General features: G+C 35.5%; 1 protein-coding gene across 3 annotated transcripts in view; it reads left to right on the top strand.

Annotated features, from left to right (window-relative positions):
- Positions 1 to 21,522, top strand: part of CUL2 (cullin 2) — a 109,920-nt gene that overhangs the window by 6,505 nt on the left and 81,893 nt on the right. For all 3 annotated transcript variants that reach the window (XM_078152296.1, XM_020990430.2, XM_020990429.2), the window contains exon 2: positions 15,453 to 15,593. In XM_078152296.1, the coding sequence (XP_078008422.1) occupies positions 15,475 to 15,593 (119 nt within the window). In that variant the 5' untranslated portion in view covers positions 15,453 to 15,474. The remainder of the gene's footprint in view (positions 1 to 15,452; positions 15,594 to 21,522) is intronic.

The following is a 21,522-nucleotide window of genomic DNA, read 5'->3' as shown; positions in this document are numbered from 1 at the left end:
CCAGGACCTTTATAAAACCACTGGGCTAGTTGGAATCAGAAAGTTGATTGCCTGGCTGTGGCTGGGAGTGTTCTAGCTAAACTTCTGAGAAGGAATCGCTTCGGGGGAGGAAGGGAAAGTGTCCTAATCCCTTTCGCCCTCCCACATGTCCTTTGTTTGGAGGAAGACCTTATAATATTTAAAGGGGCTGAAGAATTTTGGACTTCCCATCAGTATCCTAATAAGGTCCCTGGGATAGCTGGTGTTAAGGCCTGCATCGGGAGCCAAAGAAAGAATGGAAGCAGAAGAACTTCCCCATGCCTAAGGATATTATTCTGAGGACTCCAGCAAAAGAATCCCAGGAGTTGTGTCACCTCTTTGGTCATATGTATTCTCCAGACTTCAGCCCACTTTTTCTTGGACTTTAGGTACTAGGGGGAAAGTATGTCATTTTTTTGAAGGGCTTATTTTTGCCAGTTATTCATGCTGTAAAAATTACCCTTTCTAAAAGCTAGTTGGGTAGCTGGCAGTGCAGTGAATATAGTGCCAGGCCTGAAGCGAGGAAGACTCAAATCTCTGAGTTCAAATCTAGTCTCAGACATTTATTAGCTGTGTGACCTTGGGCAAGTCACTTAACTCTGCCTCACTTTCCTCATCTGTAAAATGAGGTGAACAAGGACATGGGAAACCTCTCCAATATCTTTGCCAAGAAAACCCCAAATGGGGTCCCAAAGAATTGGACAGGACTGAAATGACTCAGCAACAACAAAAGCTAGTTAAAGCAGACTAATTGATTTCACTAGTAATCATTGTAGGAAGCCTTGTGAGCTATAGATTTAAAAAGACAAGCCCTGACCCCCCAGGAGTAACCCTAGAGCCTTGAGGGGATATGGTAGCCATACACTGGGGATCCAGTTCCTTTTTTTGAGTTGAGGTGGCAACTCTAGAGCTTTCCACTGAGCCCAGCTTCCCACAAACTCCTGTCACTGGGCTCCTGGTGGCTCCCTCTTTCACCCTTTTGAAGCCCACAAAGTCATAGCCTGGTGCATCAGTCCTCCTTCACTTATGACAGGGAATAATAGACACTACTTACATAAGCAACAGCAGGGCCACCTGCTTATGATTTCATGTTGATTTGGGTGAGGGTAATGGGATTCTTGTGCTCTCTTTATCTGAAAGCTGTGTCTCCATACTTGCACATAACCTAGCAGAAAGCTGATCACAGTTGAGTTAATGGGGTCTTGTATTTATGCCCAAGTCCAGCTCAGAAGCCAATTGAAAAGCCTTTCTTTCATTGCATGGCAAGTTGATGCCAAACAATCATGGAATACCTGCTTCTGCTCTGAATTCCACAGGAGGGATTGCATCACACTTAGCACCCTGTGTATGCTCCTAAAAGCTGGGCTCTCACTGGCCATTTTCCTGTTATGTATAATCGTGAGCACTTAGTAAGAACATGGACTGATGGGCAGAGTCCTTCATTTCCCACCAGCTGCTCGGCTTGGTTTTGATTCCATGAACTTATTGTTCTGGAGGTGGGTATCCGCTGGCTGCCCTTCCCTTTCTGGTTTTTCTGCTCTTTGTGTATTATCTTCCCCCATTAGATTGTAAACTCCTTGAGGGCAAGGACTGTCTTCTTTTTTAAAAGAGTTGTGTAGCACTTAATCTTTATTGACCAAGACTGAAAGGGCATTTACTAAGTGCTTGGGATACTGGGGAGACCACATTTAGGGGAGTGGTGGTGTAAAAGGGTGTTTTGGTCTAGGAAGTCATAAGGGTGTTCTGTGACTCAGTAGAGCAATGACTGTTGACCTACCCTTTTCAGAAGTAGTAGTTGTGTTTAATTATAGTTTGCATTGCAAGAAGTTGAAAAAATGAGCTGGCTGTACTCAAAAACCTTGGAGATCTCTTCAACTCTAAATCTGTAGTCCTATAAAAAAGCATGATCTAGTTTAGGGAGAGCCACAGATAGTATGAGGTGTCTCCAAACTGGATAGTTGGTGAGACTTTCAAAGTTCCAGGGGTAGGGGCTCTCAACTTGAGATCTGTGAACTCTTTAAAAAATTTTTTTTATAAGTGTTTCAATATAATTAATTTCCTTTGTAATACTATGTATTTTAAAACATTATTCTGAGAAGGGATCCCATAGGCTTCATCAGATGGTCAAAGTGGTCTGTGACTCAAAAAAGGTTAAGAATCCCTACTCCTAGGGCAAAGGTCCCTGGAGTTCTGGTGGGAGAAGCAAGCATCTCTAATGGCAAGTCAGAAAATGGAGAGTAATGAGCAGTTTTGGGAATGTTGAAGACAGCAAAATTGTAAAATCTGTCTATTGAGAAAGATTGTATACAATGTAACAACATATTTGTATAATGCTTTTAAGATTTCCAAAGCCCAATAAATACTATCTAATTTGATGATAGCAACTCAGTGAATGAATGAAAAGCAAATGGAAGATAATTACCAACTTCCAAACTACGTACACACTTTCTCATCAATGTTAATGAATGATTAAAAGAAAGCTTCTATTAGGTGTGTACCAGGTACCAAATAACTGTGGTACCACTAGAGATGCAAACTAGGTCTTGATTAGTACTAATAATGAACTTCTTGAAGTAGTTGCATATATTTAAAATTGCATTGTATTTTTCCATTGGGCTGCTTTTTATGTGATTATAACTTCAAAGAATACAAATTAAAATACAACCCACTTCATAGGATTTATTATTTACACTAATCTTTATACTAGTTTTAAAAGCAAAAACAGTCTCTGTCCTCAAGAATCTTATGTTTTATAAGAATTCTTATATTCTAATGGCATAATAAGACAATACATATAGGGGGATGGTGATACCATTTCATCTGGATAAGTAAATGGGGCCATATCAGGATAGATTGACACATCCTTTCCAGGAGCAGTGGAAGAGGTGATTTGATCATGATTCTAGAACTAGAAGGGTGGGGGTGCTAATCAAGGCACCTCTTGAAAAGATGGCCAAGGAATTAGGAGTGAAGTGAAGCCTGGCTGTGGACTGTCTAAAAGGCTATGGCAGGGGTGGGGAACCTGCAACCTCGAGGCTACATGTGGCCCTCTGACTAAATCCAAACTTCACAGAATAAATCCCCTCAGTAAAAGGACTTGTTCTGTAAAACTTGGACTCAGTCAAAAGGCCACACCCAAAGACCTAGAAGGTCACACGTGGCCTCGAGGCCTCAGATTGTCTGCCCCTGCAGGACAGTGGAGCCTGAGGACAGGAGCTCCAGAGGTAAAAGGGTTAAAACTTGTTATCTACATTTTACAGATAAGGAAACTAAGTTTCAGAAAACTTAGAAGAATTACTCATGGTTCAGAGAGGAATTAAGTGTTGGAGGCAATATTTGAATCTAGGGCTTCCTGATTCCAAGTCTAGCACCTTATTTACTATGGTATGCTCTATCATCATCAAATAGCTTTCTTACATTACATATTGAACAGTATTTGGCACTTAGGGATTTAATAAAATGAATTTAAATTGAGTCGAGAAGATAATATAACCTAAGTCCTAGGGCCTGGATTTTTTAGAAGTGACAAAATAAAGTTTTCTGATTTTTCATTCTTATAGAGAAGTACAGACCAGCAAATTTCAGTGAACATTCAATAAACACATACTGTGTTCAAAGGACTGTACTGGGCTGTGTAGATACAAACAAGAAAAACAACTTTAGAGTTTCAAGGAATTTACAATCAATTTGAGGAGAGTGTCAGATATGATATACAAAATAACTATGATGTGTAGAATGTGATCAAGGGCAGAGATCCACCCATTGTTAAAAAAAAATTGAAAAGGGAAACATTCCTTTGAATTTGGAAGATTGGAGAAAACTTCATGGAGGAGTTAGTACCTGAACTGACACTGAAAGGAAAAGAATTTCAGCAGGTAGAGATTCTGTAGAAATGGATTCTAGTCTTTGGGGAAAGCCTGCTTAGATATCAGATAGTACCTAGTGGAGTCAGTATGGAAAGCTAAATTGGAATCACACAATAAAGGGCTTTAAATGCCAGACTAGTTCACTGGAATTTTTAGTCATGTCCTATTCTTCATGACCTCATTTGGGGTTTTCTTAGCCAAGATACTGGAATGGTTTGCCTTTACCTTCTCCAACTCATTTTATAGATGAGGAAACTGAGGTAAACAGAGTTAAGTGACTTGCCCAGGGTAACACAGCTAATAAGTATCTGAAGCCAGATTTGAACTCAGGGAGATTGTCTTCCTGACTCTTGGCTTAGCACTGTATCCTCTGTGCTACATGCCAAGCAAAGGCGACCATATATTACACTTGAGGCAGTGTGTAGTCATTTGAGGTTTTGAGCAGGGAAGTGACATGGTCAGACCTATGAGATTTTTTAGCAGTTTCATAAAAGAAGGGATTGGAAAGTACAGAGACTAAAGGCAAAGAAATCAGGATATTCATGGAATGTGAGTTGGAAGGGACCATGTAGGTCTTCCAGTCCAAGCTGTCCCTAAATAGGGAACCCCTCTGCCACATGATAAATTGTCCCACACCTGTTTCTGGAAACCTCCATTATGTCATAATGCACTACATTTAAAGGCTTTTCACTTTCAGGCAGCTTTAATTGAGAAGTTTTTCTTTACTTTGAGCTTTTCTAAAACTTCTGCTCCTTGCTTCTGCTTGTACTTGTGGGCCAAGCAAAAGTCCCACCTTTCATATTTTCTTTAAGCACCTTGTTTCTTCTTTGTCCTTACTACATTTGACATTGTATACTTCTCTTCTGTATGTGTCTTATACTTACTAATAGATTATAAGATCTTTGAAGATAGTGACTGTTGTTTTTCATCTTCAGTAACTAGCAGAATGCCTTAGACTGCTTTTCAGAAATTGAAGACAGCTTTGTGTCCCATTCAAATCTTCCTTATACTAAACATCCCTAGTTTCCTTTAAGTGAAACTTGTATGACATGGTTCTATTCCCCCTTACCAAAATGCAGTTAACCAATGTTAATTCCACTTTGACATGCTGTAGCTTCTCTGTGCCCTTACAATATTCATTGAATTGAATATACGTCAGATCTGGAATGACTAGGACAGCATACAGGATTCATTCTAGCCACTAAGTCTCAGTCCTAACGTTGTGTTAGCTTTTTTCACTCCTTTATCGCACGTAAGTATCACACTGTATCACACTTGACTTGTGTCAAACTTGCCATCTACCAAAAGCTGTAAACCTTTTTTTTTCATAATCTCTTTCTTGTTTCTAAACTCAAGTATAGGGCTCTATGGTTATTTCTTTATTATAGTAGTTCAGGCCAAAAATGTCAGTTTGAGTGGCATCAGTTTGAGTGAGAAGAGAAGACAGATATTTGAGGGAGGGAAGGAGAAAGAACATTAAATGGATAAGACTTGGAGAGTGATTAGATTGAGGTTCCCAAATTTATTTGGCCTACTGCCCTCTTTAAAAAAAAAATTACTTAGCACCCCCCTGGAGATCTTTAACCCTTTTAAAAAAAATACATCGCTTCAAAAAAAATGTAAAAATTTTAAATAATGCATCTTAAATGTAATAATTTATTGTAAAATGAGGATTTTTTCCTGCATTGAAATTTTGATGATGCAATATTACATCATGTGACTATATAGTATCGTATTATAAACAAGTCATTACATGTACGTATTCCTGCCAATGCATGCTGGACTTTCTAAGACTGTATGACAAGCTCACCTGCCAACACTTGATTGTTAAGACCTGTCAGCAGACTTGACCTCTGATCAGTTATAACTTGCATTTTGTGTGTTTATTTGGAAAATAATGTAATCACCATGATTTTAATTCTGTTGCACAACAGATAAAGCACGTATGAATGGTTTTTCAAAATTTTTCATATCTTCTATTTCTTTATGCTTCTACCACCTCTTTATTTTTATTCAATGCTCCCCCAATTGTACTTGAGGCTACTACTGCTCCCCTGGATCATTCTAGGGCCACTCTAGGGGTGATATTGCCCACTTTGGGAACCTCTGGATTAGATGTAGAAAGTGAAGGAAAAGGAAAATTGAAAAATCAGGTTTGTTTGACTGGGGATGGGGTGAGGATGGTGGTGCTATCAATAGGAATTCGGAAGTTGAGAGGAGGGGAGAAGATAATGTGATCAGTTTTGGACATGGTGGGTTTGAGATGGTGTTAAACATTTAGATGTAGGTGTCCAGGAGCCATATGGAAATGTGTTACTGTTGTTCAGAAGTTTTATGGATGATGAGATTATGTGTGTTACATGCATATCTGTACCCATACATATACACATGTGTGTATGTATATATTAGTATCTATGTATACATGTACTTGAGAGTCATCTGCATGAAGGTGATCATTGAAGCCGTGGGAGTGAATGAGGCCATTAAGTTAAAGATGGTAGCAAAGAAAAGGACAGAATACTGAAGCCTCCCCTCTTAGGCTTAGAAAAGGAAGATGAATAGTCAAGGAGAATTGGAGCAGGCAGACAGTTTGAAGGAAAAATCAATATTGAGTAATAAAAGAAAATAGGAGAGAATAATCAACTGTGTCAGTTAGTATAAAAAAGTCAAAGAAAATGAGGACTAAAAAAAGGTTGTTGGTTTTGTTAATTAAGAGATCACTGGTGACGCTGGGAGAGAGAAAGTTCAGTAGAATGATGGGAATATAAGACCATTAGAAGGCGGGCTGATCATGTAGCCAGGACGGCTAGGTTGATAGAGTCCTGGGCCTGGAGTCAGGAACACCTGAGTTCAAATGTGACCTCAAACACTTAATAGCTCTGTGACCCTGGGCAAGTCACTTTACCTCAGTTTCCTCATCTGTAAAATGAGGTGAACAAGGAAATGGCAGACCACTCCAGTATCTGCCAAGAAAACCTGAAATGGGGTCACAAAGAGTCAGACTCAACTGAAACGACTCAACAACAAGATCATGTAGCCAGATTGAGGGATAGCAGACATATTATCTCTATGCTCCATTGGTACTCATGTGTTATTGTGAACAGAGCTAGAGAAGACCTCTAGCATTCTGTATAGACCTTTTGGAAATGATTTTATAAAAAGTTTTATTGATACATTTTATTTTTACATTGCACATATTTACAGATTACTCCTGCTTAATGAGAGAGCTCTTGTAACAAAGTTAAAGTTAAGTAAAACTACTAATAAAGTAACTTCATCTGAAAGTTCATGCAACATTTCAGTTCTGTAGTACCTCCCTACCTCTTTATTTTTTTTTAATTGGCAGAAATCTATTTTCTTTCCTGCCTCATTACCAAAAAAAAAGGAAAAAAATTTCTTCAAAAATATACATAGTTAAGCAAAATAAATTTCCTCAGTGACTGTGTACAAAAACACACATGTATGTATACATACATGCATATTTATGTGTGTAAATATATATACACACACACACACACATAATTCTGTTATATTTCTCTAATGGATAGTATGTTTCATCATCAGCCCTTTGGAATTCTGAGATTAAGTCCCCCAAATTATTTATTTTATAATACAAGGTATCCCAAAAATTTTAGTGAAGTTCTAAGCTTTAACAGCTTAAGATAGTATTAAGAATTTTGAAGGAAAAAAAAGATTTTTGGAACATTCAGTATTGTTGTTAAATAAATGGTTCTTGTGATTCTGCTTTGCTTTGTATCACTTTATATATGTTTTTTGCATGTATTTTTGAAATCATGGTACTACATCATATTCACATGCCACAACTTATTCAGTCATTCCTCAATTGTTGGACATTCTCTTAGTTTCCAGTTTTTTGCCACCACAAAAAGAGCTGCTGTAAATATTTTTGCACACAGAGGACCTTTTTCTCTTTATTATCTTTTGGCTAAATGCCTAGCAGTGGTATAGCAGGGTAAAAGGGCAGGTACTGTCTATAATTCCCTTTTGCTTTTCAGAATGATTTTTTTCTGTTCACAGGACCACATAATGCATTATTGTGCCTACTTTCCCATAGTTACAAAAGTATTTGTCACTTTCCTTTTTCATCATCTTAGCCACTCTGATGTGTATGAAATGGAATCTCAGAATTACTTTAATTTTCATTTTTCTAATTAGTGAGTAGAAGTATTTTTATATGCTATAAATAGCCTGGGTTTCTTCCTTTGAAAACTGTCTGTTCATATCCTTAGACCATTTATCAGTTGATGAATGGATCTTTTTCTAATAAATTTGAGTATATATCTTTCTTATATTCTTATATCATTTCTTATATCTTGCAAATGAGACCTTTATCAGAGAAACTTGCTGCAAAGATTTTTTTCATACTTGTGTTTCCGCTTTAGTCTTAGCTTTATTTGATTTGTGCAAAACCTTTTAAATTTTACGTAATCAGTATTATACATTTTTCTTATGTGATTTTCTCTATTCCTTGTTTGTTTATAAACTTTTCTCCTATCCATTGACCTGATAAGGTAATTTTTTCTGTATTTCTCTAATTTATTTGTGATGTGACCTTTTCTATCTAGGTCATGTGCCCATTTGGAGCTTATCTTTTGTACAAGGTGTGAGACATTGATCTAAATCTAATTTTTTCCATACTGCTATCCAGTTTTTGTGGCAGTTTCTGTCAAAATAGTAAGTCCTTTGCTTCTGTATGTTGTGTGCCTAATCTGTTCCACTGATCAATCTATTTTTTAATCAGTACCAAATTTTTTTTTTTTTAACAATTACTACTTTATAATATAATTTGAGATCTGGCACTGGTAGGCCCCCTTCATTCCCATTTCTTTTCTTTATTTCTCTTGAGATCCTTGACCTTTTGAAAAATATGTAGAAATTTTATTATTTTTTCATGGTCTATAAAGTAGTCTTTTGGTAGTTTGATTGGTATGGCATTGAATAAGTAAATGAATTTAAGTAGTATTGTTGCCTTTATTAGCTGTTTCTATCTATGAGCAATTATATTTTTCTAGTTATTTAGATCTGGCTTTTATTGTAAATAGTGGTTTGTAGTTGCTTTCATATACTTCTCATGTGTTTTTTGGTAGGTAGAATTCCAATTATTTTGTATATTCTGTAGTGATTTTAAGTGGAATTTCTCTTTCTATCTCTTCCTGCTAGGTGTTCTTGGTATTATATAAAAATGCTGGTGATTTTGTGGCTTTATTTTCTGTCTTGTAGATTTGGTAAGATTATTGGTTCAGTTTTTTCATTTACTCTTCAGGGTGACAGTGCTAGAATTGCTTGCTATATAATACAAGAAAAATAAAATGAAGGAATAACTTTTTTGCAGGTAATATGATGGTGTATACTTGTGAAGGTTTTATGGGAGAGTATGGACAATATTTAAATAATTTAGGAAAGAATAGATGGGTTGCAGTCTGTGTATGATTGAATACTTGAATGGAGTGCCCGCATGGATGCATCTAAGTATTGAGAAATTGTGATTTTGAGATAGGAAGGACAAGATATTTTTTTTATTTAAATTTTTTTTTTGAGGAACAAAAATCTATTTTCTTCCCCTGCTACCTCCCCCACCTTTTTTTTTTCTGGCTAGGCAATGGGGTTAAGCGACTTGCCCAAGGTCACACAGCTATTAAGTTATGCGTCTGAGGCATCTCCAGAGGCCTCGGGATGGAAAATGCTGTGGAAAGAAAGAACTGTGGAAGTCAAATCGCTATCGCTTATTTTTACCTTCTGTTGAGTTTTGTTTCATCTTTATGATGGTTCCTCCTGTTGGTTTTAATTTTTACTTAACAGCTTCACTAATGTGAAAATATATTTAATGGGTATGTAAATGTAAAGCCTATATCAGATTGTGCGCTGTCTTGGGGAGGGTGGGGGGGAGGAAGGGGGAGAAAAATTTTCAACTCAAAAGCATATGGAAGTGATTGTTGATAAATCAAAATAAATTAATTTTAAAAAAAAGAAAAAAAGTACCTTGAAAAAAAAATGTTATGCGTCTGAGGCCGGATTTGAACTCAGGTACTCCTGACTTCAGAGTCAGTGCTCTATCCACTGCGCCACCTAGCTGCCTCTCTCCCCCACCTTTTTGACAAACAAACAGAAAACTAAAATCAACACTGCTAACAGCAAACCAAAACCAAAATCCTTGTTTTGCATAGCCAAGCAAAACAATTGGTCAAGTCCAAAAAAGTAGCTCTCATTTTGTACCTTTCTCTCAGGAGTGGGTAATACTTTTCATCATTGGTCTTCTGGACTCTAGTTGGTGATTGTATTGATCAAAGTTCTCAAGTCTTTCAAAGTTGTTTGTCTTTACACTGTTATTTTACAGCTTCTTCTGAACCTGCTCACTTCAGTCTGCATTAGTTCATACAACTCTTCTAGGTTTCTCTGGAAACATCTGTTTTATCATTTTTTACGTCACAGTAATATTCCATCACTTTCATAAACTGTAATTTGTCCAGCCATTCCCTAATTGATAAATGTCTGTTACCAGTTCTTTGCCGTTTCAAAAAGAGCTACTCTAAATATTTTTGTATATTTGGGTCCTTTTCCTCTTTCCATGGATGACCTATTTTTCTTCGAAACTTAATGTTAGAATGAGATACAGAATTGAGAGATATAATGGATCTTAGAGGTTCTCTAGTCCAGTTCCCTCATTTACTATTGGAGGGATATCTTGAAGGAGATAGTAGGGTCAAGGGAAATTTTTTTTTGAGGCTGTAAGGGGGCTTGAGTATGTCTGAAAGCAAAAGGGACGGATTAGCCTAGAGGGAAGAGATGGAAGATGGATGGGCCTGGGATATTAGTGGAACAGAATCCTAAAAGAAATAGAAGGGGCACTAATGTTAGTGATAAGCCATGGCAGCAGCAAATGCCACTTCTTCCTTAGACTTGGAAAGAAAGAAAAGATGAATAAAGAAAGATATTTTCTTGTATGAATGAGTGGAAATGAGGGAGTTCAGGTCAGATGAACACAGGATTGATATGATTATAACAGAACTGTTGATCTTTCTTAGGAATGTTGAGTTGCCCTCCAAAAGTGAATTTGAATTCTAGTATAAATCATCAAATATTTATGAATAAATGATTCGATTATGCTAAAAAGATTTCTTAGATGGCAGATCTTTTTGTTTTATTTTTTAATTATACATTATACTCAAATGGATGTGTGATCTTAATGATTTGGGCGTTCGTTTCTGTGATGCAGATTATACCTCATCCATACTCAGTCCATGACTCTATCCTTCTACAGATGTGCCACAGGGATTCTCCACAGTGTTCTGGAGGCCTTCTTCATTTTATCATGACATTGTTAGGATACCATTGGAAAATGTTTAATGGTGGTCTGTCATTCCTTATTCTTGTCATATGATCAGTGTGTCTTCTTTTCCTAATATAAGTTTTCTTTCTTATACACCTTTTATTCCTATTCTTCAGAATTCCTTGCTGGTTATATGTTGTAGCTTATTCATACCCACCATATACCTCTCCTTTGCCTTCTGTGTGATAGCAATTTTTAGTTCTTCCAAGGGAGTTGTAGTCCATGTCTCACTACCATATAGAATGACAATAGAATCTTGGGTTTGAAAAGATAGACCTTTGCTTTCCTGAAGAAATTGGGGTGAGTAAAGGAGTCTTACAATTTACTGAAAGCAGCTAAGCCAGCTTTCCTTTTCCTTTTCAACTCTGGGGCCAACTCACTGTCCATCAGTACTGTATCCCAGATATTAAAATTAATACTTCCTTAGGATTCTTAAGTCCCTTAAATTAAAATCAATAATAATTTAAAATTTGTATCATTAAAGTGATTTAGAAATCAACTATAATCTAGTTGTATATTGGTTTTTATTATTAAAATTGAGGAGTTGCCTGTATATATTTATAAAATAAATCAGCAAAAATCATCATTTAGGTTTCTTAGCTTCATAACTGCCTTAACTATTTGTTTTGCAAATTAGTTTTCTATAAATAAAATGTCAAAATATGGAATACTACCATCCCAATTTAAAACCAGTTTGTTGAATTGGATAACACTTTATCTTTTACTTTTTAATTTACTGTTAACCTTAAGATGATCATCTAGGTTTTTAACATTTTAATATTGTATTAATGACGTTCTGTACTTCTGTGAAAATCTTTGTCATGCTGAAGGAGTTTTCATCTTCAAGAGAATAGGGAAAAGAAGAGGCAGGTTTTGGCTCTTCTCTTTGTGGATGATGTGCTGATTACATTAAAAAATCAGAATATTGCAGAACCAGCTGGAAGAGATCTGGGCTTGTCTGTGCACACAAAAAAGACAGCTTGTCGCAGGATTGCATTCCCTCATCTCCATAGAGGTGATAATTGATGCCATGGTTGAGCTTTCTAAGGAAGCAAATATAGAGAGGGAAGAGAAGAGAACCAAGGTTGGAACCATAGGGGTTATCCTTTCTTAAAAGAGGTGGAAGGAAGAAGATGAATTACGAGATTCATCAACAGGTCAAAAATTAACATTTTCAGACTTTTCAATTTTTAGAATCATAAGTTCCAGAAAAACTTCCCTTCATTGAAGAATTAATTGCTATAAAAAAAATTTAGGGGAATATAGACAATTACTTGATGATTTAAAAATTGCTAATCATTATTTTTCAAGTGACAAAAAATATCAAGTGACAGTTAAAGTTGTCATAGATAAAAATAATTGGCACTATTGTGCTTTTTAGATCAAATCTAATCATTTTGAATAGAAGACAGTCAAACTTAAGCATCTAAAAAGGAATTTAATTGATTTTTTAAAAGTCACTGAGTGAATATTTAAAAAGTTGTTTGAGTTTTTCGGTCGAATGGTTATTACATTTAGGTTTGGCTACTAATTAAAATGCAAATACAAGTAATTCATATGTTTCTGGCTTGCCATCTATTCAGTATGAGAGAATATTTCAGTGAAATGGTTAATTATATAAACTGTGAGCATTTTAATTTTCTCACCAATTTATAGCTCATTCTCCCAACTATTAAATATCTTTTGAAATTTGGCCCAAAGAGAGAACTGCTTAGTGTTCTAAGTGTAGGAACTGACAGCAAATGCTTCACATCTTTAGAGATGATTATGGATTTAAAGCTCTAATTGACCTTAAGGTAGAGTTTGTCGTCCTAATTTTATAGACAAGGATGCTGGAGTCTAAAGAAGTGAAGTGTAGGATAGCTAGAAATCAGACTTAGGCTCCAGGATACTAGAACTTGAAATTGCAGCCCCCACAACTCCTACTTCTTTTCCTCAAGTCCAACCACCCCTCCCCCATCTTTACTTGTGAAAATGAGGAAAATCTGCAATGATCACTTCGTTTGGTGCCTGAAGTATGCTTTGTTTTTGTTGATTACTTCACAGTACCTGACATTTAATTACTTTGTATTTTGTTGTATTTTTCCACTTTATATTTATTCTGTATATACTAATATGTTTATTTGTCTTCCCTATTAGAATGTAAATTCTCTTTGATTTGGAATTAGTTCTTCCTATTTGTATCTCCATTGCCTAGCATAGTGCCTGGCATGCAGTAGGTACTTCATATGTGCTTTTTGGTTGATTGACTGATTTGTAGGACCTGCTAAGAGCTTATGTTCTGCTGGCATAAGAGGCAAGGTCCATTTGACAGGTAATACATCAGAATATTAATTTGGCGAATGTAGAGATCGTATAGACCATATAAATTGAAAAGGTTTAGTGAAACTTGATTCTTCTTTCAAGCGACCAGCTTTAAACTCTTCTTTTTTCTGAGTACAGAGGCAAAGATTGGCTTCTTTTGCCTGAAAGCCACAATTTATTTATTTTTATGTATAACCAAGTTGTCTTGGATTGGGTTTTTAGTTCTGGTTAAAAGTGTAGGAATTTTAGTCAAGTGAGTATTTTAACAATGAAGAATACTTGATATTTATTCACATAGGTTGGAAAAAGTGCTTCATCAGTCATTAAAGATTTTTTTAGTATTGTTTTATTGTTACTGGAGTGAAACTTACATAAGAGAAATACTGTAGTATTTGTTGGAACACTGCTCTTACATCCGCACCCCTGCCTCTTTTTTCTGCTTTTTTTTCTTTTTTTTTCTGGGTGGTGAGAATAGCATGTCCTAGTAGTTAAAGAGACTGCCATTTTGTTATTGGTGGTCAGTTATTTCAGTCTTATCTAATTCTCTGTGAACCCATTTGAGGTTTTCTTGGAAGAGATATTGGAGTGGTTTGCCATTTCCTTCTCCAACTTATTTTGCAGATGAGAAAACTGAGGCAAACAGGGTTAAGTAACTTGCCCAGGGTCACACAGCCAGTAAGATTTGAACTCAGGGAGATTGTCTTCCTGACTCTAGAGGGCTTAGCACTCTATTCATTGTGCCATCTAGTTGTCCAAGAGCCTGTCTAGGAGTGTGGAATACCTGGATTCAAGTCCTTCCTCTGACACCTATGGGCTGTGTGACCCTGGAGAAAGTCACTCAAACTCATTGCTCCTAGGCAGTTCACACTATTTGAAGAAGTTTTCTCACTGGGAATTCCCTGTGTCAGTGATTATCACTTCCAGACTAAAAGCAAAAATAACAAAGAAAAAACCTGAAACCTTAGGCCCCTCAATTATTGTTTTTAAATCTAGTACATAGTTTTTTTTTTTAAAGGCAATTGGGGTTAAGTGACTTGTCCAGGGTCACACAGCTAGTAAGTGTCAAGTGTTTGGTCTGAGGCTGGATTTGAACTCGGGTCCTCCTGACTTCAGGGCCGGTGCTCTATCCACTGCGCCACCTAGCTGCCCCTACATAGTTCTTCTAGCGTAATTGAAATGAAAAACATGTAAAGTTAGAATTTTCTCCCCTAAAGCATTTTTTTCAGTTCCTATTTTTATTTTCCATTTTTTCCCTCCCCTCCTCCCCTCCTGCCTTAGAGATGGGAATGGCTGAAGAAGTTGTGATGGAATGCTACTGTACTGTGGGAAGTGGTAGTCGCTGATTTTATCTATATTAAGAGAAAGAACTGATAAATAGAAGTATGTATGGAATAATTTTACACATATGTATATCTACAAGAATTTGCTTCTTGAGGAGAAAATAAATATGTTTGTTTTCCCCTTTTGGTGTAATTTATCCTCTGATGAGCTGTGTTTGTTTGGTGGGAAACTCCCTGAAAATTTTTAAAGAACATAGATAACAATAAGACAATTTGATTAATTAAGATATCCAAAATATCACTTTCAAAATATATATTTAGAGACAATATACTCTTCATGGTAAATATTTGAACTGAAAGCATATCATTATATAGGGGTTTGTATTTGAGGAATGTAAACATTGATTTGGAAATTTCTTGGAATTTTAATTGGAAATTCCAGACAGTACTTAACAGAAGATAAGCCGTTTGAATTAAGGGTGAAGTTTAAAATGAGAGGTAAATTATCAAGTGTCCTGAAGGATAAAAAATTCAAATAGATGGATTTGCACAATACAAAGTCATCCTCCATCTTGTTAAAAAAACAAAACAAAACAGTGGGGTTGATCCTAACGTTGTTATTTATTCTTTTAACAGATTTCAACACTAAACTCCCACAATGTCCCTGAAACCAAGAGTAGTGGATTTTGATGAAACATGGAACAAACTCTTAACGACAATCAAAGCTGTTGTCATGTTGGATTATGTTGAAAGAGCAACTTGGAATGATCGTTTTTCGTATCCTTTAATTAGAAGATTGACTTTATTCGTTCGGAATATTAAGCATGCATATATAGTTTAGAACAGGTTCTAAATTTTTTAAAAAGGTCAAGTATAATTGCTTACTGTAAAGGTTCACAGGTTTTATTTTCAATTTACAAATGCTTTTTTAGTATATTTACTTAGTATTTTATTATATTTACTTATATTTTGTTTATTTGCTAAGTTTATCACATGGATGAATGAATGAATGAATGAACAGAAAAGCAATGTGCCAGACCCTTTGCTAAGTGCCAGAGTTACAGATGTAAAATTCCCTCAAGGAGCTAACATTCTAATGTGGGAGAGTACTGGTTTGGGAGCAGTGCTTTGAGCTGGGAAATTAATGTAATATAATGTATATGGATGTTATGTCATCACTTATGGTGAGCGAGGCCAGAGGGCGATAGATTGATGTTCCTCACCCGGGAACAGTGGCAGAGTTTTGATCATGGTTCGTGGTTCTGGGTTTTTGTTGGGTGGGTGTCATGGCAAAATCAGCCTGTTTCATTGCCTTTGATAGAAGTTGTTGGATTTCTTTCTGTCCTCTCAGAAATGTGAGTTTAGGAATTGTTTGCAAACTTGACCCCATTAATTATTAACGGACTAAAAGGCTTTTATGCTAAAATATATTCACTTTTCTCAACAGTTTTTCCCATTTATTCCAAAGAATGAGAAAAACTTAAATATTGAATGCAGTAGCAGTATTCATAATTTTTATTTTTTTTTCAAAGCAGTTAAAGCTTTCTACCATAAAATCATTTCTTTTTTAAAGAAGGCTAATTGACTTAAAAGGTCAGGAGAATGTTGTAGATATAGTCTACCAAGATTTTAACAAAACATTTGGCAATCTGTTATTCTGATCTGATAGACAAGATAAATAGATGTGGAGCAGGTGATGGTACAGTTAGATGTATGATGAATGATTGAATGACCAGTCTCAGAGAATAATCATTAATAATTTCATTACCTTGGGAAGTTCCTGTTATAGTAGAAAACTCCAGGGATCTATTCTTGATCTAGTACTGTTTAACGTTTTGATGAACTATTTGGTTAAAAGTATAAATGGCATGCTTATCAAATTTAAAGATGATATAAAAATAAGGATAACTAATATGTTGGATGACAGAATTGGAATCCAGAAAGATCTTGACAAAACATTGGACCAAATCTTTTCAAATGAAATTTAAAAAGGATAAGTAAGCTTGAAATTAAAAAAACAAAAAACAACCGTAAAGGTATAAGATTGTGGAGATGTGGTTTTACATAGCCATTAATTTGAAAAGGATTTGTGTTTTGTGGCAGTCTAGAAGACTTGTGAGATCTTAGGTTGTTAAGATGTTAGGATGTAGCCAGGATGGCCAGTTCTAGAGTACTGTGTACAATCCTGAGCACCATATTTTAGAAAGAACGTTAATATACCGGAGAGTATTTAGGAGAGGGCAAGCGGTATATTGAAGGGCTTTATGATTATACTTTATAAGGTTTGATTGGAGGCATTGTGGATATTTAAACTGGAGAAGAGAAGACTTGGGGAGGATGTGATCACTATTTTAAAGTATTTGAAAGGATATCAACTTGAAGGGAGATTAGACTTGTTCTAGACCCCACAGGGCAGAACTAAGATCAAGGGTTAGAAAAGGCAAATTTGCACCTGATATAAGGAGAAATCTAATGACAAGTAGAGCTATTTCAAAGTAGAATTGGCTTCTTTGGAAAGTAGTGGGTTCCCCCATACTTGAGACCTTCAATAAAGGCTGAATGTCTACTTTTTAGGAACATTATAAAGGGATATTCTTTCTTAGATGTGAGATGGACGGGTCAGCCTCTCAGGTCCCTTCTACTGAAATTCTGTGATTATTTTATTTGAGATATATGAAAACACAAATGTAAGCATAGTGGAAAGTAAATTGGACATAGTGTCAGAAGACCTGGCTTTACTACTTCTTGTCTGGCTAGTTATTTTACCAATCTGACCTAGTTTCTCTCTCTACAAAATAAAGATGATGATTCCTACACTACTTAGCAGTGTCATTTTGAGGATCCAGTATAATAATAAACGTAAAACACTTAGCAATGATAATAACTCACATCTATGTAGCATTTTAAGGTTTGCAGAGTAATTTATTATCTTATTTGTTCCTCACCTTTGTGAACTTTTGGTGCTATGATTATCCTCATTTTATAAATGATAAACTAAGTCTCTGGGAGGTTGGGTGACTGCCCAGAATCACAGAGTTCCTATGTATATGAAGTGGCATTCACATTCAGGTTTTATTAGCTCTAAGTCAGAACTCTCTGCCAGACCAACTCCCCTAACTTAAAAGTTGTATAGGAGAGTTATTTTCCTAGTTTCTAATTGCTTTCACATTGCCTCTCCATTTCTATAAACTAGAGAGCATTTTAACATCCTTATACTTCTTTTTCTAGAATACCTAGTGCACTTCCACAAAAGTCTGAGTTCCCCAAGGACAGGGTCTGTGTCTGCCTTCTCTGTACTTGTCTTCAGGGTCTAATGTAGTGATTGCTACAATAAATTATTAATTATAAGTAGAATATCTATATTATAGATATATGATAACCCAATCCACTATGCCACCTACCTGTCTATTAAAGAAATATTAATAAATATTTCCCTATTTGTCTTCCTTAAGCCCTAAACGCATAATAAAAAAGTGACTTTGATTCTGGGGACCTTAGATCTTAGTTTCATAAGTCAAATCTGTTCTAAATGTTTGGATTAAATAAAATCATTTGCTAAAAATGAAAACTCATCTGTCTACATAGAAAACATTTTTAAAGTAAAGAAATCATAAAGGTAACTGTCATCAAAATAAGTAGAGCTAGAATAAAAAATAAAAAAGCAAAGAGAAAAAAGAATATGTTATAAAATTAAAATCAATAAAAGATACCTGTCCAACAATTAAACTTCAAGAAATGTTTGAAAATAATTTCCATCAAGACTCAGATTTTAAATCAGAGATACTGCAGAAATACCACTTTTTTAAATCTGTGACTGTTTATCTATAGTTTAAGAAGATTAATTTTGACAACTGAATAGTGAACAAACTGGAGTGGAGAGAGATGTAAAGCAGGGAGACCAACCTTCTGGCTGTTGTACTAGTCTATGCATGAAGAATTGATGGAGGGCTGGCACCTAGGTGGTGGCAGTGTCAGAGGAGAGAAGAAGGCCTATATGAAATTGTTTCAAAGATAAAATTGACAGGACTTGGTAACAAATTGGATGTGGAGCATTGAGAGAGATTGAGGAGTCAAGATTGGAACCCACATTGTAAACCTGAGTACCTTCAATAGTAATAGGGAAATTTGGAAAGGGAAAGTGTTTGGGAGGAAAGATGAGTTCAGTTTTGAACGTACTGAGTTGAAGATGTTTACAGGACATCCAGTTGAAGATCCAAGTCTAGAAGTTAGAAAAGCATTTAAGTTGGTATAAATAAATCTGAGAATCATTAATATAGAGATAACTAAAACTGGGAGTGAAATTGTGTAAAGAGTGTGACCTGGATAAAGATCCAGCTAATGAGACTGAGAAAGAGCCTTTGGAGGGGTAGGAGCAGAGGGAAGATAAAGTAGTGTCTAGAGAAAAAACATTATCAAGAAGAGGATGATCAACAGTGGTGGAGGCTGCAGAGAGGCCAAGAAGTATAAAGGTTGGAAAAATAAGAGGTTCAGTAGTCAGGAATACTCCTCAACTAGCCTGTGATGTGGTACACTTAAATATACATATTGCCTATTGGTAGATTAGGTTGTTGGCTTACTCCTTTAGTCAAAACTTCAGAGAGAATGATTTTATCCTTTGTTGTTTACGAAGTAAACATCCCAATCTTCCCTTGTGATCCAGGGACTAATTGAAGTGATTATTTGCAAAGCTTCATATTGACTATTATTAATATGTGAATGCAGTACTTTTTGTAAAGTTAACCTTTTTATACGAAGAATACCTAAACTGTAGTCATTAACACACATTTCTCTTTCTAGGAACCCAGACTCTTTAAACAATTGAACATTATAATTTTCTATTGTTACTTTCCAAGTGTAGGTTAACTCTCTTCTCAGCAGAGGTTTCTCTAAGCAAAAGAAACCCCGAGAGCATATTAAAAGAGTAGTCACAGGAAGAAACATGCATGGTGAGTGCAGACTGAAATATATACACGTATATGTATATGTATTTTGGGCATGGGTAATGTGGGAATGTATTTTGCTTTACTCCGTATGTTTGTAATACATTATATATTCTTGCTATCTCAAGAGAGGTAGAGGGGAGGAAGAGAATGCAGACCCGAAAATAAAATAAAATTGAATAAGAAAAGAATGGTCTATTTTTGCTACTTGCTACTGTGTGGAATTGGGGGAGGAAGAAAACTTTCTCTCCCTCTTTAAATGATCTGTATATTCCTTTAATTGATGCTGAGCTGCAAAAGGAAGGCTGTTAGAATCTCTGCTGCATCTTTGTTGAAGTCAGTGTCCTTAAGCCTGAAACTTGAGACTTAAAGTAAATGTCTGAATATGAAGAATCTCCTTTGCAAATTAACTGTTTCCTTGTCTCTGCCATATGTAGAATCTTTGCCCAAAGTGATATGTTTCTGGACACTCTTCATAAATTCAAGAACCTAGTGATGGGAAAAATGTCTCAGTATATCAGTTCAAATTGAATTTGCCTTAGTTGCTGGGTAACTAGATGAATCCCTGTCCTCAGTAAATAGGAGTAAAAATTCCCAATATGAATGATTTGCCAGTATTAGGGCCAAGATACTCTTTTGATTCTTCCCCTACCTTACTTTTTGTAGAAAATATTTTAGATGAGAGAGAAATTATATGATTAAATACACTTCTTCAATGTACTATATGTAAAATATGTGTGCATTTTTTGGTTTATTTTTTAGAGGTAAACTAGTCATCCCATACTTAATAATGAGCAAAAAATATTATCTCTGTGAACTTTCTTTTAAATTTTCATTAAATTTCATATTTCACTTTTAGCCTGGTCTCTTTTAGAGTAAAACGGTCTTTTTTGGCTCTAGAGCTATAGGTCTAAGATAATCATTATCAATATATGAGGACTTCTATTGTTTATCACATTTATATAGAACAAATGTTTTTAATTGCCTAAAATGGAAATATAATAATATAATATAATCCCATACAATATAATATAATATAATATAATAATCTATATAGCTTATCTGAACCATTATTATTTGTGACTGATGCTTGTTCTAATGACATGGTTTATTTTGAATTTGTCATGGCCTGTCTATTTTTTTTTCTAACTTGTGATATCTAGTTAGATTGCCCAAAGTTTAATTGGCAGCCTTATATCTAATTGTTTTTTAAAGTTTTTCTTAGAGATACTATTTAGTACCTTGATATTACTCATTTTTATCACATGACCAGTACAATGAATCTGTCTTTGTAGTTATCAAGAAAGCATTCTTGTTAGGGACTTTGGGCGTTTTATTGGATGTTCGGGTTGAGAAATTATGGTGACTTCCCTAGTCAAATACTTATAATGGCATTGTGACTAAGAATTACTTCTATTTTTCATTCCAGATTTATTTCCTTTTGTTGAAGAATATATTCTTTATTTTTGCAGCTCTTCAGTGGTTAACTATGCCTTCCATATAATAGGAATTTAATAAATTGAATAAATGTTTTTCTTTGGATAGATTTTTTTTTTCATTTGGGTAAGTAGCATTCTTCATTTAAAGAAATCTTTATGTAAAGAAATGTCTCTCTAAAATTGGGTTACCATTTGTTTTTCTAGAATTTAGAGAAGGTGGTGCAGTGGATAGAATGCTGGACCTGGAGTCAGGAGGAGCAAAGTTCAAATCCGGCCTCAGACACTTGACACTTAACACTTACTAGCTGTGTGAACCTGGACAAGTCA

Source organism: Phascolarctos cinereus, unplaced genomic scaffold (genome assembly GCF_003287225.1).
Source record: "Phascolarctos cinereus isolate Bilbo 61053 unplaced genomic scaffold, phaCin_HiC Scaffold_1;HRSCAF=81, whole genome shotgun sequence".
Classification (NCBI taxonomy): domain Eukaryota; kingdom Metazoa; phylum Chordata; class Mammalia; order Diprotodontia; family Phascolarctidae; genus Phascolarctos; species Phascolarctos cinereus.
This window is presented reverse-complemented; position numbering and strand designations above follow the sequence as displayed.